This window comes from Borostomias antarcticus, assembly GCF_949987555.1.
Source record: "Borostomias antarcticus genome assembly, chromosome: 11".
Classification (NCBI taxonomy): domain Eukaryota; kingdom Metazoa; phylum Chordata; class Actinopteri; order Stomiiformes; family Stomiidae; genus Borostomias; species Borostomias antarcticus.
Window position 1 is genome coordinate 18,370,189 of NC_140244.1, and position 27,999 is coordinate 18,398,187.

General features: G+C 47.8%; 1 protein-coding gene across 2 annotated transcripts; it reads right to left on the bottom strand.

The window, feature by feature from the left end:
* Positions 1–27,988, bottom strand: prpf6 (PRP6 pre-mRNA processing factor 6 homolog). Of its 2 annotated transcripts, XM_084446305.1 has the most exons (21): positions 27,791–27,988; positions 27,320–27,482; positions 26,578–26,696; positions 25,722–25,800; positions 25,382–25,558; positions 25,115–25,255; positions 24,648–24,742; positions 24,388–24,544; positions 24,112–24,274; positions 15,573–15,691; positions 14,919–15,137; positions 13,481–13,603; positions 13,040–13,161; positions 10,710–10,848; positions 9,841–9,960; positions 8,164–8,340; positions 7,340–7,473; positions 4,859–4,950; positions 4,220–4,334; positions 2,674–2,800; positions 1–839 (listed from the first exon to the last, which is right to left on the bottom strand). In XM_084446305.1, exons 1-21 carry the CDS (start codon positions 27,979–27,981, stop codon positions 687–689), a joined length of 2,925 nt encoding a protein of 974 aa, XP_084302431.1. In that variant the 5' UTR covers positions 27,982–27,988; the 3' UTR covers positions 1–686. The 2 variants fall into 2 exon arrangements, with proteins under 2 accessions (XP_084302431.1, XP_084302432.1); XM_084446306.1 differs by lacking the exons at positions 27,320–27,482; positions 27,791–27,988 and adding an exon at positions 27,133–27,212.
* Between the last annotated feature and the right edge of the window lie 11 nt (positions 27,989–27,999).

Consider the following 27,999-nt stretch of genomic DNA (forward strand, 5'->3'; position numbering starts at 1 on the left):
CCATTTAGTTATTTATTAAGGATTCCAACAGAGCAGTTTTAAACAGATCACTTCAAGCAAGTTAACACAGGGCCAGAGCGTAATGACAAAACTATTCAAGGAATAAACACAAGTTGTTTTACCCAGGAGTACAAAAATAATACCATGGTCAATTAATTGCCATTCAGAACTGACTGACTTCTACATAATTTCTTACCAAGCAGGTTTTTTCATACCCTAAAAGTACCCATTCAACTGACTAAAGAGACATTGAAAAATCCAACTGGTAAGGATTGAGGAGAAGAAGAGGTCAAGAAATTCTTGGCTACAATTCTATAAAAACTGAAGTTACAAAATGTCATGGTCTGTTACTTTTCTCAAAAGCACAACACAGGGCATTCTTTTTTACATATCGAACGACCAGTAGATCAGCTGAAATGGATAAGCCCAAGTTCCTTTGACCCAGCAATATGAGAGGAGCTGGAAATAGAAAGTAGGGGCCTAAACAGGGATACTGTCCAAACACACAGCAAGGACCACTCCCTGGGGTGTGTGTGTGTGTGTGAGAGAGTGTGTCTGCGTGAGTGTGTGAGTGTGTGTGTGTCTGAGTGAGTGAGTGAGTGAGTGAGTGAGTGAGTGCGTGCGTGTGTGTGTATTTCTCTCAGCATCATCTACACAGACAGCTCTACTGTGCACAGAGTTTGTGTTCAGAAGGTGTTCTTTATCTTGGAGGTGACCTGCGTGAGGATCTCTCCGATCTTCTTCTGCCAGTGGAGGACGTGTTTGGACTCTGCGCACCACAGCTCCCCGTGGCGCGGCTCGGCGTTCTCACAGCGCTTCCGCACCTCCTCCTGCTGCTCCTGAGGGGGTCGGGAGGGAGGAGGAGGTCACTCACTTCCAATCACAATAAGATCTATCTCCAGGTTTACACATGGGAGGGAGGAGGAAGTCACTCACTTTCAATCACAATCAGATCCATTTCCAGGTTTACACATACCAGAAATTTGCTTTGGTGCATAACAGTAAATACAATACTATATTGGGCAGACTGCAATGCATCATCCGCTCCGCTGAGATCCATCCCTACAGGACCTGCACACCTCCAGGACCCTAAAATGGGCCAGAAAGATTGTGGCCGACCCCTGCCATCCCGGTCACAGTCTCTTGACCCACTCCCTTCTGGCAGGAGACTGTGGTCCATCGGGACCGGGTCCACACGCCACAAATACAGCTTCTTTCCCACGGCCATCAGACTCATCAACAAGGCTCGTGTCCCCCCACGATGCCCCCCCCCCCCTCCCCCACACCGACTCTATACCCCCTGCACCACTTGCATACAACCTGATTGTTCCACATACCTCAATGGGACACACAGTATACAACATCGCTCTACCACACTCCACTCTGCACCCTGCACATACTCACCACACTCCATTCTGTATATAGTACGTGAATTACATTTGTGCCTCCCTTTTCTTTCTTTCCTTCTTTTTTTTTTTGTTTTTTTACAGTACATCATAATTTGTTTGCATTGTATTTTGTCTGCACTGTTTTTTGTATTCTGTCTTTGCACTGTATTTTGTACTGATTTGTCATGTCTTTGCATGTTTGCTTTGTCTCTACTGTGCCTTCTTCCGGGCCCTCCAGGAGCTGAGTCAGACAGACTAGCCTCAGCCCTGCTGTCTAGACTCAGCGGGTCGATGATTGGTTCGACACGGGCGTAGATGAGACGCTCGAGGCTCTTGGAGGGAATACATAACAGAGAGATGGGGCGGTAACTCTTGGGGTCCTCTTCAGGCTTGTTCGGCTTAGGGATCTTGAGTTGGCACAAGCAGGAAGAGAGGAACGCTCTTAACCAGGAATTCAAGGCAGGCGCTGCATGGAGTATAAGCTCCGGGCAGATAGAATCAGGCCCCGGAGCTTTCCCTGGCTTTACATGCTGGAGGGCAGCAGCGAACTCCTCCGGCCTGAATTCACCGGAGATGTTACCGCCGCTAGGAGTTGTGGCCTTCCAGAGGTCAGACACTTCTTTTGCCACGAGACGTGACGATTTGCATTCTTTGTCCTCTTTGTCCTTCCCCTCCCGGGATGGATTTACCCAGACCGGCATGGGTGAGGCTGTACCCGGGATGGACTTACTCAGACCGGCGTGGGTGAGGCTTTATCGCCTCCGGAACGGCGTCGGACGCTTCTGCTCATCGATGCACAGATGGGGCTTGGTATCCTGTGTGGTGTGCGAGTGTGGCACCGAGGAACAAACCGCAGACCATGTCATCCAGGGCTGTCCGATATACCGCACACCCAATGGAATGCGTGGCCTGACGGTTGTGGATGGTGAAACAGTGACATGGCTCCTGGAGGTGTGCCCGGATATATAGCCCGGGTGACCCCCTCACCCAGGCCCGGGGTGGTAAAAGGATAGCCCCTCAGCCCTGAGCCTGGGGGGGGGGGGGGGGAGTGAGACATCGACACCCAAACGAAGAAGATGTCTTTGCACTGTCCTGTACCCTGTCCTATGTCGTCTGCAACAGTGCATGCATTAACCCTAGTCAAATTCCTAGTACAGTATGTGTGAACCATATACTGTACATGGCTAATAAACAGATTTTGAATCTTGAGTCAATATACAATACAATCTACAATAATGTACAAGCATGAGACTGAAACACACACAGACACAGAGTCCCTCCCTACCTCTGTCCCATGCTGCTGTTCAAACTTGTAGAAGAGGGCCCAGGCGTCCCCCAGGTCCGGTTCAATTTTCACTGTCCTGAGGAACCACTCTCTGGCCTTGGTGATCTTACGCTCGCTCCAGAACAGCCTGGGAGGGAAGGGAAGGAAACACATGTGCACGCGCACACACACACACGCACGCACACGCACACACAGACCACAGAGCATTATGTGAGGTACTTGATAAGCCGGATGGTTAAGTGTTGACTAACATGTTGACAGAGCACAAAGTTTGTAATAACAAAGTTGAAGGGAGAGGGGGGGTTCTGCATCACAGGAGGTTCTGAGGCAGAGAGAGAGAGAGAGAGAGGGAGAGAGGGAGGGAGAGAGAGAGGGAGAGAGGGAGGGAGAGAGGGAGAGAGAGAGGGAGGGAGAGAGAGGGAGGGAGAGAGAGAGAGGGAAAGAGAGAGGGGGAGGGAAAGAGAGAGAGGGGGAGGGAGAGAGGGAGAGGGAGGGAGAGAGAGAGGGAGAGAGAGAGGGAGGGGGAGAGAGAGAGAGAGGGAGGGAGAGGGGGAGAGAGAGGGAGGGAGGGAGAGGGGGAGAGGGAGGGAGGGAGAGTGAGAGAGAGAGGGAGAGAGAGGGAGGGAGAGAGAGAGGGGGAGAGAGAGAGGGGGAGAGAGAGAGGGAGAGAGAGGGAGAGAGAGAGGGAGAGAGAGGGAGAGAGAGAGGGAGAGAGAGAGGGAGAGAGAGGGGGAGAGAGAGGGGGAGAGAGAGGGGGAGAGAGGGAGAGAGAGAGGGAGGGAGGGAGAGGGAGAGAGGTTTGTCCTACTGAGGACGGAGGGAGAAGCAGAAGGGAGGATGCAGCTACGAGGAAGTATGTGAGGGAGGGGGGTGAAAGCTGCATTCATGGGGTGTTAGAATGATGCTAGAAATGAGCTCCTGACAGGGAACATTCACATGAACACCCCCTCAGGTCTGAACAACAAGTCCGCAAAAATTTTGGTACACAACTCGCCGACTTGTGACGTCATAAGCAGGAAGTAGCGGACGAACATAGGTTAAATGTTTAGTTGTGGTGGTAATAATCTGTTTATTTTTGTCTCACATGTAATTTGTAAGGTGAGCCATATGGTGTTAGGTTGTTACCATTAGTTGCTGTACACGTAGAGTGATCTAGATTGGTTAAAGTTATTTAAAAAGTCAGGTAAAGAAATATCTCTCTCTGTATATATAATATATATATATATATATATATATATATATATATATATATATATATATATATATATCTTTGTGCTTCAGGAAATCCTTTGCTCTTTATTGTCACGCAGAAACTAGAAACAGCTCCGGTGGGTTGTTCAAACGCCCTGGGCAACAAAACACATTATCTTCTTTGTAGCATCTATGTTGTACCCATATTCCGACCTAAAAGCTCACGAACACACTGGTCGGAAGAACAGCTTCACAACTCGGGAAACTGGACCATCCGAGGAGCAGGTGAATGCAGCAGCAGATAGAGGGAGAGGAGAGAGGAGGAGGAGGATGAGGGGGGGGGGGCGAGGCGTACTTGGCAACTGCGAGCAGGACATGGGGGTCGTGTTCACACTTCTTCAGGGCGTCCACACTCTTCGTCTTCCTCTGTGGTCTTGCCTCCAGAAACACGGCCTCGGCCCACAGAATTCCTGCACGGGGAGAGAGGGAGACCAGAACAAAATTAAGAGGCCGATTTGTGGACGTCATCTTGTTTACTGTACACGGAGGTCCATTCTTTAAGGACGCAGGCAACCTTGTGAAGAACAGAGTAAACACACTGACGTGGCGGACATCGTTTACATGACCGCTGACCTCTACTACATCTTTGTCTTGATCACCGGGATTCTTGTGTTTAGCCGACACGCTTCTGTCAGCGTCAACATCGCCAGTGAGCACACAGAAGAACATGGCAGAGAAGATGAACTAGTTTCACTAAAAAAGTCATCGGAGGAGCACAAAATTGGAGAACGTAAATGCTCTGACCTGTAAATGCATTTGCCAAACTGATAAATGTATTCTTTATTTATTATTTATTACGTTCTAAGCTTGTAGCGCTTTTGTTTTTTATGTTGCAAATGTGAGCGCCGCTTCCGTTTGGCAGTCCTCTCTTGAAAAACAGATCAGATGAACAGAACAGATGGTCTACATCAGGCTTCTCGTCCATGAGGCTGACCTGAGCTGGGGCACTCCTGCAGGGCCTTGGCCATCAGCGTGTTGGCGATGTTCTTCAGTCCCGCCCTGTACTCCAGCCTGACCGACTCCAACCTGACAAAACAAATACTCAACACTTGATTTTGTGGTTCAGTATGAGGCCCTCAATGTTCTTTACTTTTTTATTCAATAGCAGAAATAACTGTTTCCGCAAAATCCTTGCCGCCACACCATACATTTGCTACAAAAAATAATAATACAAATTAGGCTATATACTGTATATTAAAGTCTTAAATTAAAAATCGTAAACTTTCTAAATGTTTCTGCCTAAATGCGCCTTCAAAACCATCAATCAATCAAATCCTTTATTTAACCAGAGAGGCATCATTGAGATTAAAATCTCTTTAAGTCTAAAATCTTTAGTCCTGACTATACAAATCTCTTCATGGGTTACCTTGAACATATCTGGAATAACAATCCATTTTCTGAACACATCATGTTATGGCGCCATTATCTGGATGATATTTTTCTATTGTGGAGAGCCCCTTTTGAAATATTGAATTGTTTTTTGGAATATCTCAATGGTATGGTTCCCTCCATCAAGTTCAATGCAGAGGTGAGAAAGACTGATGTGGCATTTCTTGACACCAGGATGTGTGAATGTGGGCAGTCTATCCTCCACCCTATTCACTAAGCCTACTGATAGGAATAGCCTTCTACATGCGTCGAGTGCCCATCCTACTAGAGGTCTTCACGGGTCTACCCGGACCTGAAAAACCCGAGACCCTACCAGAGACCCGTAAGGGTCAGGTCCAAAATATTGCCGTGTCTCACGGGTACGGGTCGGGTCTCGGGTAAACACATCTGAAACTGATTTACCCGTATGGACCCACGAGGACCCGATGTTTTAAAATAAAAAATACATTTTAAAAAGGGGGGAGAAATTTCCAGATCCATTTAACCTACTGGTCATCTGTGTTGAATTACGTTCTAAATATCATCTGTTGCTGCACACTGAGGGAGCGCATGCTTAATGTTTCGGCCAATTGAAACTCAGCAAAACCTGTGTGGCTGTAGCCTCGCGTCACCAGTCTCTCCTCGGGGAGAAGAGCCTGCTGTCTATTTACTTCACTGCCTTAAACCCGCCCCATCATCCGGCTCGAGCCTGTAGAGCCCGCCTCCAACATCCGCTCGCTTTATTTTTCCTTAACCGGTAGTTCTCCTCGCATCTTCTTTTACAATTTCCGTTGGTATTATGCCTGGTGATGCCATCGCGAATGTTATCTACTCGAAACTTCACCATGTGCAGCCTACAGTAAAAACATTACAACAACTGTTCTTCTTCCGGTCCAGACCGGAAGATTATGCGATGCGTCATCGCGCTTCCGCTCTAGACCGGCGAAACAACTGCGAATGAGACAGGCCCCAGACTAGTGGCTGTAGGCCTATGCAAATGCGAAACGAAATAGCTTCCTCACTTGGTCCAGCACGCATGCGCACAGCGTGCTGGAGCAACGATTGCGCGTTGTGCGAGGAAGCTATTTCGTTTCGAAAGACGTTTCTAAAGATCATATTACAGAGGCATGTGAAAAACCACCACAGGCCTACGCTCTATGTAAGCACAACTAGCGATTCATGAAGACAGATTGATGAAAACAACCGTTTCGCGGCAGAAAATAGATTTTTAGAAACTGCATTCTAAGTGCCCCGACCACCGACATTACATGGATATACTGGCTTGCGCTGGATTTTAAATTTCTTCTACATGCCTCCGAACTACACCAAAGTGATCTCAGTGAGTCAAACGTCTTATAATATGTCGTAAATAAGGTCCAGGTTGTCAAAAACGAGCATTGTCCTTTAAGACAAGTTAATAGGCAACTCTGTCCCTATAAATAGGTCAAAGGTCCTGTGCCGCGTCTTTATGGCAGACTGACGAAGGTGACCCTCCGAAACGTTTCTTCCTTTGTTCTCTCACTGTTTGGTAGCACATTCTTTTGTATAGCAGTATGGTTTAACATTTTGACATCATTTTTCTGCATCCAGTGGACATTTCCTTTTTTGTGTGCGAGTCCCTTCTATTTTGTGCTATATTATATTTTTGACCTACGCACCTGCCCCACAATCTGCTGGACTGATTATATGTGCGCTCACTCCTCTCTCAATCTATTATTCTCAACCCATAACTCAAAATTAAAGAAAGCACATTTCATATAAACATGCTGTTTCAGTATACTTTTACATATACGTTTCACCATTTTGTTATTTTCATTCTTTAAAAGTCACCAGAATACAGGAAACTAAGTCTCTGAAACTTTTTTTTTCCTGGGGGGCGACCCCCAGACCCCCCGCTTCGGTATAGAAATGCTCCCTATTTTGGCGGTCTTGAGCTTTGCAACACCACACCAAGAGATCAATTCCGCAGGAAAGTCTGTAACATATGGAGTTCATCACATAAAAACACAAACATAACACTTGACAGCTGGTGTTGGGAATGTCTCACCATAGTTCGGGGCTCTGGGGGTTCTTGAGGCGGGCCTTCTCCAGGATGGCTCTGGCCCTGGTCAGCTGACCGATCCTCTCCTCCAGACGAGACAGCAGCAGCCACAGAGGCATGGAGTGAGGACACTTCTTCAACTACACGCACACACACACGCACACAAACACACACACACAAAGAGGAGGCAACTTAGCTTGGTGTAGATTATATACATGACTGAACCATTAAGAGAAGAATGGATGATCCACACACTGTAGCTCCATTTAACATGCTTTAATCTTTGACGTTTCGAGCCACTGCTCTTCTTCAGACTTGTCAAAACGTCACAGATTAAAGCATGTTAAATGGAGCTACAGCGTGTGGATCATCCATTCTTCTTATAGTGTACTTGTTTTTGATCCAGCACCTGCCTAAAAAGGTTTGAGTTGATGTGCGTGCCATATTTTTATTCTCTATGAACCATTAAGAGGCCATACTTCTGAACCCCCCACCTCCTCACCCTGCCTACTGCCATCTCACCCAGCGACCCCCCACCACCTCTTCCTCCTCCTCCTCCTCACCCTGCCTACTGCCATCTCCCTCAGCGACCCCCCCCCTCCCACCTCCCCCAGCGACCCCCCACCACCTCTTCCTCCTCCTCCTCCTCACCCTGCCTACTGCCATCTCCCCCAGCGAGCCCCCACCACCTCTTCCTCCTCCTCCTCACCCTGCCTACTGCCCCCCCTCCCCCCACCCCCATCTCCCCAGGCCTCCCCCTCCTCCTCACCCTGCCTACTGCCACCCCCCCCCCCCGCACCCATCTCCCCAGGCCTCCCCCTCCTCCTCACCCCCAGGTTGTAGGCCTCCCTGGCCTTGTCCATGTGTTCTCCCTGCTCCTCTATCTGGCCCCTCATCATCCACAGCTTGGGGAAGTCCTCGTAGTGCTTCAGGGCCTCGGTGCACAGGTCGTGGGCCGCCTCGATGTTTCCCAACACCCACTCCAGCTTTACGGACTTCATAAACACCTACAGACAACACAAACTTTATTTATAATGATTATTTACAACTTATTTCAAACTTAATTAAATTAAATATATATATATTTTTTTTTTTTATATTTGCGCCGCGAGACATCTTGTGATTATCCACCAAGTAGATGCAGTTGCTCATAATAGTTTTGATTGGCATAATGAGAACACGTCAGATGTCATTACAAACATGCTCATACAGCTTAGAGAGCCACAATATGTAAATGATCACATATCCAAAGTGCAAATGCAGCCTACATCCGGAGGCATAGCCGTGCCCATCACATCGCTGAAGTTTTACAGTTTGCCAATCAGACGCGTCAATTAGCCCGGAGCGGAGCCCAGGCCAGAGACGGAGCGGGGCGTCCGGGTCCGTTGCAACTGGGTCCCAGAGCTGTGGGCTCGGCAGGCCCGGGCAGGTGAGCTTGGCTCCAAACACCCCGGCTGTGACGCACCATTTACCGCATCCTCCGCCGACAGAGGCAACATCACACCGATACGCGCTGCCCTGCCTGACCTCCAGCCTCCATTTAGCTTCTGTAGCGCTAAGCGCTCCTGATAAATGACTGTGTGTGTGGGTGTGTGTGTGTGGGTGCGTGTGTTCATTGCAGCCTACAGTATGTAACCTTAACGGCCAAAAGACGATTACCACATGGAACTGTTAATTGCCCCGCCTATATCACGGACACAGACACAGTCATCCATGATCGGACGGGATGAGTAGATGAGGGTGATACTGACAGACTGCTAGACGACGGATAGTAAATTGCCAGTTTGGGAACCTTTACATGGCTGAGTACCTAGGACTGAAATGAGAACCTGATTAGCACTGATAAGATACGATACGCTAAGATACGGACAAGCCATTACAAGAATTCCAATGAACCTGTACCCATACTTATTACACATGGCAAAATAAACTTTCTATTCAATGGGTCTGTGTGAAAAGTTGGATTTGTTGGGGGTTATTTCAGTGGCTAAGAATATTGGGACAGGGTACAGAAAGAGAGATCGACAGAGAGACCGACAGAGAGAGAGAGAACAGGATGCGTGTTGTTCTTCCGACAAGCCCAATGAGTTGTGAAATATCCCTTTGGGCTGCTGACTTTGTCCTTTCTCTTCACGGTCTGGTATTGGGCCAACAGCTAGACTGATGACTGGTATTTGACCTGATTCATCTCTTAATAGGCACATTCAGAGAACGCTGTGTGACGATGAAAAGGTCTTAGTGAGAAATTAGAATACAGTTGGAGGGAGTTGTGATATCGTTACTCTGAACAGAAACACACATTTCTCTCACTCGCTCACTCTCTTATCCATCATCCATGTTTTCATAAGCTTCCAATACTCCCAAGACATGCAAATCAGGATTCATTTCACCCCACTCCCTCTCTCTCACACACACACACACACTCTCTCTCACACACACACACACACACACACCCACTCTCTCTCTCTCTCTCTCTCTCTCTCTCTCTCTCTCTCTCTCTCTCTCACCCTGGCAGTGGGAGCGCTGCTGCGGGCCTTGGCCAGCAGTCGTCTGGCCCGCTCATACTCATTATTTTCGGACTCCAGCTTCACGGCGGCCAGCCAGATCTCCTCACTGTTAGGGTTGGCCTGGAGGAGCGGGAAGCAGGAAGAGCACAGGACATTACCTTCAACGTCAACAGACTCTTTCCCACCAGCAAGCAGCGTGTACGTTTCCCCCGGGGGAAAATCCACTCGAACTCTCTATCCCCTAGAACTCTCTATCCTCTAGAACTCTCTATCCCCTAGAACTCTCTATCCCCTAGAACTCTCAATCCCCTAGAACTCTCAATCCCCTAGAACTCTCAATCCCCTAGAACTCTCAATCCCCTAGAACTCTCAATCCCCTAGAACTCTCAATCCCCTAGAACTCTCTATCCCCTAGAACTCTCTATCCCCTAGAACTCTCTATCCCCTAGAACTCTCTATCCCCTAGAACTCTCTATCCTCTAGAACTCTCAATCCCCTAGAACTCTCAATCCCCTAGAACTCTCAATCCCCTAGAACTCTCAATCCCCTAGAACTCTCAATCCCCTAGAACACTCAATCCCCTAGAACTCTCAATCCCCTAGAACTCTCAATCCCCTAGAACTCTCAATCCCCTAGAACTCTCAATCCCCTAGAACTCTCAATCCCCTAGAACTCTCTATCCCCTAGAACTCTCTATCCCCTAGAACTCTCTATCCCCTAGAACTCTCTATCCCCTAGAACTCTCTATCCCCTAGAACTCTCTATGTGTTTACCTGGAAGGACAGGGACTCTGGGGTGTGTTTACCTGGAAGGACAGGGACTCTGGAGTGTGTTTACCTGGAAGGACAGGGACTCTGGGGTGTGTTTACCTGGAAGGCCAGAGCCAGGATGCTCCTGGCGGCAGGCACGTCCTCCGCCAGCCACTTGGACTTGGCCCCCATCAGCCACAAGACCTCGGCCTTGGGACAGTGAGCCACGGCCCTCTGCAGCAACGCCTCCAGAGACTCCCTGAGAGGGGGGGGGGGGGGGGGGGGGGACAGAGACAGACAGGCACAGTGAGTGTCCGAGGCCAGTGGAGGAATATTTGTATGAGATAAGGAAGGCAGGGAGTCTTTTGTCTTTTACCAGGCTTTAACATCTAGCCCAGGGACTTATTCATGCTTACACGTCTATCATGGGGGATTGGTATGCACTGTCCCTGCTCAAATAAACTCAATAAAGTAAAGGAGGGAGGGAGAGCGAAATGAAGACAGTGTGTGAGAGCAGACCTTTAACAAGGTGACGTGTGAGAGCAAACCTTTAACAAGGTGACGGATTTCAGCAAACCACTCCAGAACCGTATGACACACCCACTCCAGAACCCTATGACACACCCACTCCAGAACCCTATGACACACCCACTCCAGAACCATATGACACACCCACTCCAGAACCATATGACACACCCACTCCAGAACCGTATGACACACCCACTCCAGAACCCTATGACACACCCACTCCAGAACCGTATGACACACCCACTCCAGAACCCTATGACACACCCACTCCAGAACCGTATGACACACCCACTCCAGAACCGTATGACACACCCACTCCAGAACCCTATGACACACCCACTCCAGAACCCTATGACACACCCACTCCAGAACCCTATGACACACCCACTCCAGAACCATATGACACACCCACTCCAGAACCATATGACACACTCACTCCAGAACCATGACACACCCACTCCAGAACCATATGACACACCCACTCCAGAACCATATGACACACCCACTCCAGAACCGTATGACACACCCACTCCAGAACCCTATGACACACCCACTCCAGAACCGTATGACACACCCAATCCAGAACCCTATGACACACCCACTCCAGAACCATATGACACACTCACTCCAGAACCATGACACACCCACTCCAGAACCGTATGACACACCCACTCCAGAACCATATGACACACCCACTCCAGAACCGTATGACACACCCACTCCAGAACCCTATGACACACCCACTCCAGAACCGTATGACACACCCAATCCAGAACCCTATGACACACCCACTCCAGAACCATATGACACACCCACTCCAGAACCATATGACACACCCACTCCCTTCACTCATCATCCCAGCTCTGGCAGGAGACTCAAGGTCACACTAGCCAGGGAAACTGACCATGAAGTGCTTTGAGAGGCTGATTAAGGACTACCTCACAACTGCCTAACACACCAGACCCCCTAGAGTTCTACCGACCAAACAAGTTCACAGTAAACACTATTGCCCACATCCTCCTCACCACTATACCCCCCACAGCCACAGCCCTGGGGGGCACCCCCCCAGGTGGTGAAAGCAGGCTACCACACATCATTCTCCCTCCCCCTCAACACGGGAGCCCCCCAGGGCTGTGTCCTGTCTTTACTCATTGCCTTGTTATATGACTCACTTAAATATCATATTATAGACTACAGGGATATCTAATACATAATGGCCTAGCATGTAGCAAACATCTCTGTAACCATTTGCATCCTCTTCTGATAGTCATGTCTCTCATATGAAGTATTTAGCCCATGACGCCCACGGGCTATGGCCTCTTCACAGCGCTCCCCTCTGGCAGGAGGCTGCGGCCATTAAAGACTAAAACCGTTTGTCACAGGAACAGGTTTTTTCCCCACACGGCCATTAACCTTATAAACATGGCTCCCCTCTGACTCTCTCCCCTTGCACTAAACTGACTCTGCACTGACTCTTTGTAGTCCAGTTTCACTACTTTTTGCACTATATTTGTATCACTGCACTTTACAAGCCCTGTCCGGCCCTTGCACCTGTCCATTGTTGTAATCACCACAGTATCGGAAGAAAATCCTATGTATGAAAAAGTACAATGGCAATAAACATATTCTGATTCTGATTCTTTTGTCTGAGAGATTACCTGGTTCTGTGGTTCTTTTGTCTGAGAGATTACCTGGTTCCGTGGTTATTTTGTCTGAGAGATTACCTGGTTCTGTGGTTCTTTTGTCTGAGAGATTACCTGGTTCTGTGGTTCTTTTGTCTGAGAGATTACCTGGTTCTGTGGTTCTTTTGTCTGAGAGATTACCTGGTTCTGTGGTTCTTTTGTCTGAGAGATTACCTGGTTCTGTGGTTCTTTTGTCTGAGAGATTACCTGGTTCTGTGGTTCTTTTGTCTGAGAGATTACCTGGTTCCATGGTTCTTTTCAAAGTAGGCCGCTCGCAGCCACACGCTCTTCTTGCTGGGGAACATCTGCAGGGCGTGGGCGTAGATGGCACGCGCACACTCCAGAGCTCCATGAGAGACACACTGAACACACACACACACACACACACACACACACACACACACACACACACACACACACACACACACACACACACACACACACACACACACACACACACACACACACACACACACACACACACACACACACAGTCTAAGGTCCAAGGGCCTCACTTAATACTGGCAGCTGCATCTCTTTGAAAAGCCCCCCACATGCGATATGAAGGTAATGGGAGTGTATAATCTGAGGGCGCTGAAGACAGATGATGGATGAAGGATAATGTCTCTCTCTGACACGAGGGACGGTGACGGTGACGGCCTGGCGAGATGCCACCCTTACACTCTCCGCGTCCTCCATCCAGGTGTGTTTGCAGTCCTCCTCCTCGATGCCGATCCCGATCACGGCCCGGATCACCGCCTGGCACGTGGCCACGCTGCCCGCCTTGTCACACTCCTCGGCATCCTGGGACAGGACACAGGAGGGGGGGGGGGGGGGGGGTCATGAAGAGGAAGTGAAAGGGAGGACAGTTGGGCGGATGGTGAAAGACGACGTATTAGAGGGCGAAGCAGAAGTGAAAAGAGTGGCAGGCCGGGAAGGAGGGTGAGTAAGACCAGTGGAATGCTGCAGCCTCTCCATTACTGGTGATCAAAGCCCTGGTTTACGCAGTCAAGCTCTTCAGATTTGTGGTGGACCAAGGTCAATAAAGAGTAACTAAGTAACTGAAAATACAGTGTGACTCCACTCGGGCTGGGTGTTTAACAGCTACACCCAGGGCTGAAAATTAACTTTTTGGCTCACCTGCCAAGGGGACTGGTAGATGAAAAAATCCACCGGCCAAGTATATTTTTTAGGCAAAAATAATAAAGTCTTTTTTGTCACATTATACATCTGTTTCAGTACTTTTCAGTACTTTTTCCGCCAATTTTCAGCCCTGGCTAAATCCCTGGATTGTTTTGTGTCGTACTGTATGCAGGGAAAGCAGGCTGTAAACAGACACTCATGAACTGGGGAATCATGGGTAACAGAAGTTTGATCCAGTAATCACAACACCAAAAGTAGGTTTCTCAGGTGAATTTAGGCATAAATAGAGCCGACTTCAAGCTAGGGCTGTGCAATAAAATCGATACAGCGATACAGCAATACATTGCAATACTTTTTTTTGTGATACTGTATTGATTTTCTGCGGTACAGTATCGACAGTATTGACTTGTATATATAAAAAATACTTTTGCACAAGGAAAATATACGGAAGCCAGGGAATAGATATAGATATAGAAAATGAAGGATAGAATTCAGTCATAGATACATTATTCATGTTTTAAATGGATTTAAAATGTCCTTACATTCCCCTCGAGCGGGCGACGGAGTTGTATTTCCAGCTGTATTTTTACATTTTCACTAAATTATGTAGTATCGCAATGTATTATGATGCGTATCGTACTACAAACGGCTTGTTTTTATTCAGTAATAGACGAGCGAGTGTGGCGCTGAGGAACAAACCGCAGACCGCGTCATCCGGGACTGTCCGATATACCGGACACCCAACGGAATGCGTGGCCTGACGGTCGTGGATGACGAAACGGCAAAGTGGCTCCTGGAGGTGTGGCCGGATATATAGCCCGGGTGACCCCCCTCACCCAGGCTCGGGGTGGTAAAAGGATAGCCCCTCGGCTCCGAGCCTGAGGGTGGATAACATCTAACCCACCCGAAGAAGAAGAAAGACGAAAATTTAAAAAAGAACAGCTCATCCTTTGTCATCTCCCTCTCTCTTTCTCACCTGAATCCACTGCTCCCTGTTGATCTCCACGCCGTTGGCTCGCAGTGAGGTGATGGCTCTGTCGATGATCTTCTCCACCATCTGCGTGTTGCCGTTGGCCTCCTCCAGCTTGGCGGCGGTGATCCAGATGTGCCGGTCGGTGGGGATGTTCTCGCGGGCCTTGTTCAGGACACGCCGGGCGTTCTCGTAGGTCTCCAGGCGGGCCAGCGCCAGCCACAGCTAGGCAGCGGAACACACGGGGGGTCAAGGGTGACGCCTCTACACCGCAGAGCTCTGATACGTTTCATGTTGTTTCCGGATTCTAAGTTGTTTTCTTTTGTATTATATTGAGGATGATGTTTACTATTATTTATTTTTTGTTGATTTAGTGAAGAATTATTGGTAATGTGGATATTCTCCATCATGTAACCAAACTAGTAAAAAAAAAAAAAAAAAAAAAAAAAGATAAAAAAGGACTCACTTAGAAACTAAGGATAGGGGTAGGGCACGATAAGCATAGGCTTCACCCTACTCCTTTTCCAACAATGAAATCATGTACTTAATCATATGTTATTTTATTATTATTTGTAGAAATCATGTTCACATTTTTTTTTTTTTATCATTTCATTTCATGTGTAAATTGTGTGTCCCCCTGTGGAGTCGGCGTGGGGGTACCTCTACGCTGGTGGGGCAGCACTCCACCGCCCTGCTCAGCATGATCCTGGCGTCCTCGGGCTCCTCCAGCTCCACAGCGGTCTTCCAGAGACGCACGGACTTGGACACGTTCTCCAGGGCTGGGTGGGGAGACAGGACCACACACTCACCACCGGGCCTCGAAACAGTAGCGCACGCTTTCTCTACACGACTGCACAGAACACTGCAACAGCAGGACAGAGAGACGGGAACAGGCGCTCTTCGTACGGAGCTAACGGTTAGCTGGATAGGTTTCGGGATTACTTGGGATAAACACAGGATTTTTCAGTGCGCTCTCTCTCTCTCTCTCCTCGGGAAACGAGGAGTCTCAATGCCAGCAAACACACCCTGTGTGAGGATATAACAATATGCACATCGACGGCGGGTGCTGGGTTAAATATATGATATCATGGAAAGTGGATACAGCCCGCACACCATCTCATAGCCAGTCTTCTTTATTTAACAAAAAAAAATGTTCAGATCAGAACAGATCTTCATTGGGTCAGCAAACACACCCTGACCACGGTCTACAGGTCACTCACTGAGTGTTCTCATCTTCAACACCGTCTCCTGGTGTAAGACCCTCTCAGTCAAACACAGGAACAAGCTGACTCAGGTGGTCAACCAGGTCAGCAAGATAATTGGAGACAAACAACTACAACTCAGGAACCAAAACAATCGGTCCATAACCAAAAAGGCAACCCAGATCTATAATGACTAGGGCTGGGTATCGGTACTCGATACCTTGTAGTACTGGATCGAAACAAACTGATACCAAGTAGCATCGAAATGTCTTCAGTCAAACCAGTATTTCATTCGATCCTTTTTGTATGGAGATCTAAGAAAAAAGACGTTGTAATATGGTCCAATCACCGCAAGCGTTCTTCAATTTAATGTGACGCGTGATTGGCCCATTACGGCAGACAGCTACAATCCGTCTGGTGAAATCGACTGCAACTGCGAGTTGTTGACACAGTTTAGCACGCTGAGGTAATGCCACCAAAACGCTCAAAGGTATGGTTATACTACATACATTCCCCCATTACCTAGCTAGCAACCCTTTAGCAATTAACATTTGCAACCCTACTGTAATGCATTGCTTAATTAGTGCATTGGTTACTTAGTCTCAGCGAAATGTGTTCAGGCTAACGTTATTAACTAATGTTATGCTTAATGTTAAGACCCCCCTAGGCCTACTAGCACCACAACTGCTACTGCTGATGTTGCCACCCCCAGCAGCAGCCTTGACACACCGTTCACATTAGCTGCAAGGTCACGGATGACTAAAAAATGTGTAGTCACTGTCAGTAGTTATATTGTAATAAATGCAGTTTGATACTCTTTTAAACACTTTAAAAATGTATTCTTGTAAAAATTATTTGAATGTGGGAGGATTTATGGCATTTTACACAACTAAATGCTTCCATTCACATGATGGTTATGGAATGGAAAAAGTGCAAAAAAGAAATTCAAAGTATCGATTGAAGTATTCAATTGGTATCGGTATCACTTTAAGGGTACTGGTATTGGTACTGGTATCGTAATTTTTGAAATGATACCCAGCCCTAATAATTACCCCTTCACTCATCATACCAGCTGTTGCCAACTAGCAGGAGACTCAAGGTCCCACTAGCCAGGAAAAACTAGTACAATAAATCATTTGTGCCCTCTGCTGTGGCCTTCTAAACAGAGACATGATACAATAACCCCCCACAGCCCATGAGCACATCCTAGTTGCTTTCTACTGTCTGTCTTATACTGTGTTGCCAGAGACAAATTTCCATTTCATGTAAATTTAATGGACAATAAAGTTTTCTTATCTTGAAGATGCTCCACTGTTAGCAAGCATCAGTCTCAAGTCTCTTGAACGGGCCATGTCATCAAGAATGCATTTTCATGTACTCCTGTAATCTTACACCTTAGGTTAGCTTGCTAGTGTAAGACAACCTGTCTTCTGCTGGCAAACCATTAAAATAACTAATATTCATATGTTGTAAATTGACACCGACACCACTAACTGACACTTTCTGACGAATCGATCTTTGCTGACTGTATTTGTTCAAAAGACTATTAAGGAAGGGTAGTTGTTTCAAGTAGCCTATTGCATGAGTAAATGCCTTTTATACCAAAAGCTTTTATAAGGAACTTGTTATGATTGTGTATAGGCACGGGCACACACAGAGCAGCCACGTGCCGGACGGGCACTGCACTAGTGAAACCGTCCGTGCCACAAGCCCGATTGCCCCCCAGAGCGCCTGGTCCACCCATTCGCCCACTAGACGGACCGGAAGACGACCTGCTGATCTATTGTCATGAACCGATAGCTTACAATTATGGTCAGTAGTCTGTTGTACGCATAAGACGTGTTATTGCAGATGCTTGGACTGAGATACAAGCTCAGACACAAGAGGTCTGAAGTGTTAACAATGGACAACATGCTAAAACGTATATAAAATATAATGTCAAGAGCTATTCTAACCATGGAGAACAGTGTCATAGGGAGACGAGAGGAAAAAAACGAGCCACCAGCTGAGAGGGCATGTATTCAAGTGTCTGGTAAGAAATGGAAACAAACTTGAACTTTAATAAATGCAAGTAGCTACAGGTCCAGGGCAGGCTTACAGTAGTACAGCTAAAACAGAATAGTAGGTAGTACAAATGTAGGCTATTCAAGATCAAATAAAAGTAAGGGAAAAAGATTTGCAGCACTAACTGTTAAAATATGTTAAAATGAATGGAAACTGGTTTGAATTTGTATGATGAAAATGTTAGTTATGGAATAGTCTTGCAACATTTAGAGACTGAGTTGTGAGTCTAGTTATGGAAATGAAAAATGACATTTTCCGAAATATTGCACTTTCTTATAGTTAGTAGTAGTTGACGTTGACGTGACCCTCCTATGAGTTGACGATACCAGCAGTGGCCCCAAGCCAATTTGAGTTTGAGACCCCTGTTTTAGACCAAACAAAAAATATAATGGGCCTATATGCCGGCTCTATAGATTAACTACAAAAAGCCCACTCCACTTCCTCATTCAACAGCTGTACATGCTGACGGCACGCATCATGGGTGGGGGACGACTGTGTGCACTTGTCTTCACCTGCTGCCAAGTTCACTTGATGCCAACAGGGTTGGAACTGTTTCAAATAGGCCTAACCATCATTACATTTAAACAGGCTAAGCAACATCAAAAACGTAGTACATGTTCCAACAGCCTAGAAATACAGTATACTGTTGGTGAGCACAGCTATACCTAATAATGTCTAAATATAGTGACCCTCATTTACGAAACGAACGGACGAGAGAAAACTGGGCATACGGTCATTTCCGCGCAATCTCATCTCACGGCACGTCTCTCCTCAACAGTAGTAGTATTGCTGTTATTTGTCATGCCTGTAAAGATTGATGAGCCATCTGTTATAACACCTTCAACGTCCTACTTAAGGACAGAGTTATCTGGAGACTTTAGACACAGTTATATGTTATCTGTTGAATTTTCTTCAAGTCTAAAAAAAAATAACAGAAGTTTCACTGAATGACTGTGTGTGTGTGTGTGTTTGGTATGTGTATGTGTGTTTGGTGTGTGTGTGTGTGTGCGTGTTTGGTGTGTGTGTGTGTTTGTGTTTGGTGTGTGTATGTGTGTGTGTGTGCGTGTTTGGTGTGTGTATGTGTGTGTGTTTAGTGTGTGTATGTGTGTGTGTGTTTGGTGTGTGTATGTGTTTGGTGTGTGTATGTGTGTGTGTGTGTTTGGTGTGTGTATGTGTGCGTGTTTGGTGTGTGTATGTGTGTAAGTGTGTGTGTGTTTGGTGTGTGTATGTGTGTGTTTTTGGGTTTGGTGTGTGTATGTGTGTGTGTGTGTTTGGTGTATGTGTTTGGTGTGTGTGTGTGTGTGTGTATGTTTTGTGTGTGTGTGTGTGTGTGTGTGTGTGCGTGCGTTTGGTGTTTGTGTTTGGTGTGTATGCGTGTGTGTGTGTTTGGTGTGTGTGTGTGTGTGTTTGGTGTGTGTGTGTTTGGTGTGTATGCGTGTGTGTGTGTGTGTGTTTGGTGTGTGTATGTGTGTTTGTTGTGTGTATGTGTGCGTGTTTGGTGTGTGTATGTGTGTGTTTGGTGTATGTGTTTGGTGTGTGTGTGTGTGTGTGTGTGTGTGTGTTTGGTGTTTGTGTGTGTGTGTTTGGTGTGTATGTGTGTGTGTGTGTGTGTGTGCGTGTGTTTGGTGTTTGTGTGTGTGTGTTTGGTGTGTATGTGTGTGTGTTTGGTGTGTGTGTGTGTGGTGGGGCTGTAATGGAGAAGAGCAGAGCAGAGGGCAGGTTAGACCAGACATGTAGGGACTGATAGGGATTTCACATAAAGCACATCCATCTCTGTCAGGGAGGTATGCTGCTGGGAAGAGGCTCGGGGTGGGGGGGGGGGGGGGGGGGGGGCGGCACCGAGACCCCACAGGAGGGGGCATGAAGTCCCAAGTGTGGAACATGTGTGCAATACACAAAGGTCCATTCAAACCAGTGTTCTGTTTCCTGCTTTCCCTCCCATACCCAGAAGGACCGAGGTCAGCACCATGACTAGCAAGTCCACGCAGGAGCCTGTTCTGAACACGCTGGCATTCACTCTCTCCCTCGGCCTGTCTCCACGCTGCAGTACAGTCAGATAGACTCACACACACACACACACACACGCACACACGCACACACGCGCGCAGACACGCGCACACACGCGCACACACGCGCAGGCCCGCATTAAGGCACCCATGGGCCCCGGGGCTAGGCATTTTCCTAGCCCCCCCCCCCTCCCAGTAACAGTACCCTCACCACCACCAGCAACACCACCCCCGCCACTGCTACCAACACACACACAATTTCACTATATTGTAACAATCTCTGCAACTCAGCATATTGTATTATTAATTTGCTTATTATTTGAGCCAAGTTTCATATTTATAAGTCAAAATTTACAATTCTACTCTTAAGCCAGGCGCACACACTCCGGTCCAGCAACTCAACATCCACACACTAGCGCCAACATCACTCTGAACTAATGACGCAGGCACACCCCCTTTAACCCCCCTCCCTCACCAACACAAGCCCTGAGCATCAATAACAAAAACCTATTCATCACATACAACCTGGCTGCACGCATCATTCTGTCCACTCACAAGTAGAGCAAGCATAAGATAGCCTACTGATCAATAGAAACGCGCAGGTAGGCTAATAATGCCTTAGGTTTAAATTTGATTTGCATTCAATACATTCTTACCTTTAAAAAGGCTTCTTCCTGGCTTTACGCCTGGCAAAGTTCTTAATTAGAGCGGTAAAGTGCTCTCAGAATGTCATTTTCCAAAGACATCAATGTCAAGTGGTTGAGTCTTTCTTGTCCCATTGTAGAGCGCAGTCTGTTTTTGAGGTCTGAGTTTCGAAAAGGAGCGCTCTCGAGAGGCATTGGATACAGGCAGAGTTAAAGTCCCAGTTAACCAAAATCAGAGATTTGCTTGAAAACACATTCTATGTGTTAGTGATGCATTGCTGATAACATGTAAAAATGGGATGAACCATGCGTAGTACTGAATTGTGAAGTTAGACCAGTTTTGTGTTTTTGACCAGTTTTGATTTCTGGATTTTCTGGGCGGGTTTAAAACGGTACCGGATGACGTAGAGCGGTGTTCTTAGCATATCCCCGCCCTAACACTATATAAAGCTAGAACGGATTTGAATCTTCGGTTCTCCTGCTCAATCTTGAGTCTAGAATTAGCTAGTTTTAACCAACAGTCTAGAATTAGCTAGTTTTTCTTAGTCAGCAATGCCTATGCATAAAACTAAACGAATATGCATCCTTCCTGGATGCCAGCAGGAATGGGATGATAAGGTCTCCTTCTTTCACTCCTGAGTAAAGCTGAAATGAGAAGCAAATGGTTAGCATTTTTGAAGAGCCATGGTGTTACAGAGGAGTCTGTCACCGCTAGCGCCCGCCTCTGCAGCAAACATTTCACTCCCGAAAGCTTCTGCAATTATAATATGAGGCTTTTGGGTTTCACGGACTCACGACTGGTCCTGGTGAATTCGGCGGAGTCAACCATCTCCCTCCCCGGCCTCCATTCTCCTCCTGTCGCATCAACCTTTGGTGCCGACACCGCTGCCTTGTGTGCTTATAGCTAATTAACGTTATAACGTTAGCTAGGTAACGTAAGCAATAGGAAAATACACTGCTACGTTAATCTACAAAACGTGTCTAGACGTTTATTTGGTAATGTCAGCTATGATGAATTATATGTAATCTTAGGAGGAATTATAGCTAACATTAGCTATGTAGCTTGTTGCAGATGGGAGTGTGTATATAACCTTAGTCTAGCTAACATAGCTAGCAGCACCGACCAGGCGACCACCCACCAAATAACGTTACGGATGATATATTATGACTATAAGCGTTAACTATACAGAAACTGCCTGCCATATTTGTGGCACCTGATGTGCGTATGGGTTCACCGGTAATGGTTACAGTATATTTCTCCAGCGGGAGACCGGGAGGTGGGAGCGAGGGGGATGGTTAGGTAGACCAGCTGCAGCTGGAGAAAGACGCACCCTCTCCCAGTGAAGCGGTGCTCGGCGGCTACTGGCTGAACATTCCAGTTCTGTTGGATATGTTGCGGGAAAGTTGAAGCCGAGTGCTCGTTATTCTCACACATAACATTGCCAACGAGAGTGGATGAGTCTGTCCCGATTATCAACTCCGGTAGTGTACGCTTCTTCGCGCTATCAGCGCTGTTCAAGACAGTGACTAAAAGGTACATTTTAAACAACTTTTTCCATTGATCCCAAGGGACGACAGGATCGCCTGGGAGGGATAGGAATGGGTCCGGAGGTGGCAGGGAGAAAATAGGGACAGACTCATACATTCCTCGTTGCCTGTTTTTGTATTTTGCATCTAAGGGCAGTAACACTGGCGCGTTGGTATAGAGTAGCTACAGTTTTACCTGTGTTGTTTGTCAGGAGGTAGGTTAGGAGGAAGCATCTGTGCGTTTGACTCATTAGACAAGTGTAATTTCAACTCCTCTCTGTTTTCACAAAGCTGTGCCTTCCTACCACAAAAGAGACGGCGTGCCAGTGTGACAATATGCAGACCAGAGAACGGTACTATTTGACAGGTTCTTCCCTCCACACCCCCTCCCCACGCAATTGGGTGTGGCTTCGGTGCCTTCAGCAGACACGCCCCCAGTCTCAGACCAGAGAATGCTGCTGATTTTTAACCGATTTTGAAGCCTTATTTTATATACTTAGCAACATTTTTAATCACTTAGATTTGGCTGGGTGGTTAATGACATGTTTTCCTGTGGTGTGTGAAGCTCATAACAAAAATTTGAACTGGGTTAACCTGGACTTTAAGTAAATCCTTAAGGCTATATCCATGTTTGGAAATACTGAAGACAGGTCCATCTTTCTTATTAATCTGAATGGTATTTCTTATGAAGCATTGCAGCAGCTGAATTTAGCTAAAGCTTTCGCTACATTTTCAAAAACGAGTAAAGCTATGCTAGCTATAGAGCATAGCCCTGTTGCACAGCCAGGCGGCAGGTAGCTAGCTACTTTGCATCGGTGTAATTAATGGTGCGTTTGTTTGTGGTCGGAGGTGGCAAGTCGCAAGTAGCAAAATACCTACCTCCGACCTGTGTGCATTCGAGCTATATACCATTATATCACAGTTACCTAGTTATATCTAGTGCATTCGAGCAACTGGGAGCTGAGAAACATATCCGAATTTGCGACGAGGAAGTGCGAGTTCATGCGGTGTTTTATTTAATAATTCCTAGTAGCAAGTCGCAATTTGCCACCTCCCAGTTATAAACGAACGCACCATAATAGCTTTGATTACGGCCCTGTTACAATGGAGTAGAACGTAAATCAACCTTATTAATTAAACTTGTCATTCTCGTTTACAAGCTCAAAATATCTGGTGTGCAAAAGGCCTAGCCTGCTTGTGGATTTTGCCCGTCTCCTCAACTCTAACTGCCGGCGACTCATCGGCCAATGTTGACGCAGGGTCTCGTCCTCAGGCCCAGCACTTGCAGCTACTTTGAAATACCCCGTTAACTTTGGGATTTTTGTCAGTAAATGTGTTTCCATTTCTAATTTATCTCTTTGTTTTTTTACGTTTAGTCGACCCACTTTCACTTTTCTTTGAGTTTCCATTGACATCTTTGGCTATATTATGTTGTCTCTCAAGTCGAAGTCGCTCACAAAACTTCACTCAAGCAGCCAGTCAAATCACCAGCTAATCAAATCACGGTATGTAAATACTCCAGTCACAGAGCCAATCAAATCACGGTATGTAAATACTCCAGTCACAGAGCCAATCAAATCGGCAATCGAATCGCGCTTATATTAGCGGAGCTTTGAACTTGAGCCACTTCGAGTCCGCTCCAAGGAACGCAGGACGCCCGTAGCGGGCTGTGGGGCCCTTTACGCCGTTGGGCCCCGGGGCTGAAGCCCCGGTAAGCCCGTGCATTAAATCGGGCTTGCACACGCGGGTCTCTCACCTTTCCTGAGGACACGTTTCTTGGCCCTGACGTCGGTCTCCAGCTCGGCGGCTCTGATGTAGATGCGGACGGACTGCGGCAGGTGACGCACGGCCTGCGCCACCACCGCCTTAGCCGTGTCCCCTGGCTGCAGCCTGGCGGCCTCCAGCCACACGTCTTCGCTCTGGGGTCAGAGAGGGGGGGGGGGGGGGGGGCGCGGTTACGCACGCCGTCACAGACTCCACACACACACGGACGGACGCCGCCGTCGATCGGCTAGAGCCTGCGCGTCGTTACCTTGGGACACATCTCCGTGCCCTTCATGATGAGGTTCCTGGCCACCTGGAGCTTGCCGGTCACCTCCTCCAGCCTGGCCGAGGCGATCCACGCGGGGGGGTGGTGGGGGTTGGTCTCCCTCACCGACTTCAGCAGCAGGCGGGCCTTCTTGATGTCACTGTAAAGAGCAGAGGGGGGGGGGCAGTCGGCTAAGAGCGCCAGCATAGTGAGGGGTCGCCGTGCGGCATCTCTGGTGGCCGGCCCCCCGAGGAGGGTCTCACCTGATGTCTCCTCCGTGTGTGGGGATCATGGAGTTGAGGTCGGTGAGGTAGCCCTTGGGGTCCACCACCGTCTGGCCGCTCACTGAGTCGGACACCTGAGGTGACCGGCACACACAGCACCTTCCTTCAGTACTAGGGATGCACCCATATGACCGTTTGGGCCGATACCGGTAACAGATTGCTGTTATGGCAGATAACCGATATTTACCGATGTCGATATGTTCTGTATAAAACCAAGTTTCTATGATAATCAAATGTTATACGTACTGAAAAACACACAGAAACACTGTCTATCTCCAAAACATTTAGAAAAGACGATAAATCATAGATTTACCACATTGTTTCCTCTCAAAAAACAACACACACAACAGCAGCTAGACTGAAGTAATTATCTGCTGTTCACATCGGCCCTGTTTTGCACATCGGACCGATACCGATATATTAAACAATGTTCAGGGGCGTGGCACCTGGCTCAGCCTCATGTCCATGAGAGTGTTCCTGGCCTGTCCAATCTTCCTCATGTCCAGCTCTCCGGTCCCGGGGGTCATCAGGCCCCCTGGAGTCATGCCTCCTGGGTAGGGCGTGTTCAGACCGCCAGGGAGGTTCAACTGAGGACACAAACTGGATTTGAGAGGGATGTCGCAGAGGGGGAGCCCGACCCCTGCTGGAACATACCGGAACTACAACAAAGAAGTCTACGTTGATGTGCGTGGAGTTTATTCTGTTATACTCACCCCTTGCAGCGGGTCCACAGAGGTGTTCTTCTCCCCCGTTTGCAGGTGCTTGGAGAAGAAGCTGTCGGGGACGGGCGTGAGTTTCTCGTGACGCGGGTTCCTCTGGCGCTTGTTCCTGGCGTCGCCCACCTCCGGGATGCTTAGCCACTCCTCCTCAGACACCTCCGACAGCTTCCTCTGCACAGAGAGCACGCCGGAAGAGGGAACAGAGGAGGGGAACAGGACTGGTGAAAAGGTTTGTTTGGTTTGATGGAACGGCACTCCCTGGGAGTCTGGGGAGAAGAGAGGAGAGGAGTGGCAGGGCGAGGACAGAGAGCTGCCATGTCATGTGCAGTCGTACCTTGAGGTCAGAGAACTGCTGCTGGATCTTCGGTCGTTCCATACGATACTTTTCTATTTCGTCCTTCTCCCTCAGCTCCCTAGAAAGGTCAACGGAAAAACATATGCGTGAATAGGAGGATTCCACTGTGTTTCACATAGCCTACTGGGCGCTAAATTATGATTTAGACAAAAACCTAGGAGAGGTCAGGATCCTGGGTAAAAAACCTAGGACAGGTAAAGTGTCATTCCTGAAATGTGTGTAATAAATCAGAAAGATCTGAAGCAACAGTTTTTACTTGATACAGAGTATGTTACCCTATAGGGTGTGGATTCCTGTAATGTTACAAAAGTATTTTGAACTGTTCTGAAAATGTAGTGTTCCCGCTGGTTGAGGAGCCAGTTCCCAAGGTGCATCATGGGATTGAGGTGCACACGCAAGTACTACCCCAGCTATTTAAGTATGCGGGCAATCCATATAAGCCGAGAACCTAAAATAACTGCAAAGGGCAGGTAGAGTGTACTGATTTAATTGCTTCAGTGAAAGCAAGCATGTCCCCTGAATCTTTCACTACAACAGCGTAGCTCCAGAGGTCTAAACACAGCTAATATTGTGGGATAAAAAAGCTACTAAGGTGTAATGTAGGTTGTAAACTATTTCGTCACTTTTGAGGGAGCTAGGCTACTGGCGCTAACCCACTTCCGGTGATTGTGGCTAAGCTCAGCTAACTGCGCCAGTCTCAATACTGACTACGGCACGCACAGAGAAGAGAAGGGTATGTTTCTTCTTATCTGACTCTGGGGAAGATGGTAAATAACCTAATTTCCCCAAATTCTGGCCTGTTCTTTTAACACAAAGGAGAAAGCAGGCGGCCTACCTCCTCTCCTTCCGCCTCTCGTCCATCCTCTTGTCCAGGGCGGCGTAAATGGCGTCGGCCTCCTCGTCGTCCTTCTCATACGGACCGCTGGAGAACAGGCTCCCTGCATACCCATTGAACTGAGGGCCAGCGGAGACAAGAGGAAAGGTTACATAATTCAGAGAGTAAACAAATAAACGCAATTGGAATCTGAGCTCAAGCTCAACAGCACTGACTGTTGGATAGATACACTTTATTAATAAAGCACTTTTCACAAAACTCCAAGTGCATGACAGAAAACATTTAGATACAGAACACGCATAAAACATTATACATGCCTAGTATAAACAATAAACATTATAGGTGTAACCCATTGGTTTCGGCATGGCCAGGGCAGGATTAGAACCCGGGTCTCCTGCTTCGGAGGTGGGCACGCTGACAAGGGCGCCAATAGGAACCCTGGGTATGCCGAAATGTTATGGGTTACATTGGTGCCGTGATACGAATGTCCAGTTGTGTGGAGTGAGTTTGGAGGGGTGAGTGTAACCGAGTGAAGGAGTATCTGGTGAAACTCACTCCTCAAAGAAGCGCTAAGAGTCCCTCAAGGAGAGACTTCCCGATTGGCGGAACTGTCACGCCTCCGCCTCCCAAGTAGGAGACCTGGGTTCTAGTCCCGGCCTGGGCACGCCAAAACTGATGGGTTACATAGGCATGTTTAAACAAGTCTTTAGCCTAGTTTTTGAAAGCTTCAATAAAAGGCTACCTCGTCATAGTTGGTGTCGTTGAGATCCTCATCATCTTCATCCTGATTCTTCTTCATCTGGTCCCCCACCGTCCTCTTTCCCGGGGGCGCATGACGGTCGTCCACTGGATCGTTGGCATCGCGAGCCGGACCGATATCAGACCGTGTAGTAAAACCAGTCGCACTGCAACGAAGTTTAACAGTTGATCATTCATCACCTAACAGTTGTCAGCAAATGTGGGTCTATTTAGGTAGCTAACAAGCAAGCGAAATGTTCTACAGTCTGGCAAATAAGACAGCATCATGCTAAGCTGACCATCACTACAAACAATGAAGATGAAATGTGTCTTTGCACAACATAGTTGTTTCGTTCCACCAAACCAAACAGACTCTTTGTGTAAGTTAGCTAGCACCAGCTAACGTTGCGTTAGCTACTAGCTAGTTGCCTAGCGGGATACACAGCTAATAGGCTAACCCAGCATGCCAGCTTACCCTCTCCCGAGACCAGGCACGTAGCCCAGCGGCGCGGGCATCCCCAGGAACGGCTTCTTCTTCTTGCCCATGAGAGGAGAGGCGAGGGGCATGGCCGGTGGAAGGCCGCCAACACCACCGATACCCCCGGCGCCTCCCGCAGATCCCTTTGCGGCATTTTTGTTTGACTGTTTTCCAGAAGCGTTAGCCATCGTTGCTCCGCCGACAAC

What these genes read in the sequence shown, in the direction of transcription:
- prpf6 (XM_084446305.1), bottom strand. Translation starts at nt 27,981, where the DNA reads ATGGCTAACGCTTCTGGAAAACAGTCAAACAAAAATGCCGCAAAGGGA. An exon ending in TGGACATGAGGCTGAGCCAG is followed by an intron (nt 24,743 to 25,114) that starts GTGCCACGCCCC and finishes CGGTCACCTCAG; the next exon opens with GTGTCCGACTCAGTGAGCGG. An exon ending in AACAGCAGCATGGGACAGAG is followed by an intron (nt 840 to 2,673) that starts GTAGGGAGGGAC and finishes CGACCCCCTCAG; the next exon opens with GAGCAGCAGGAGGAGGTGCG.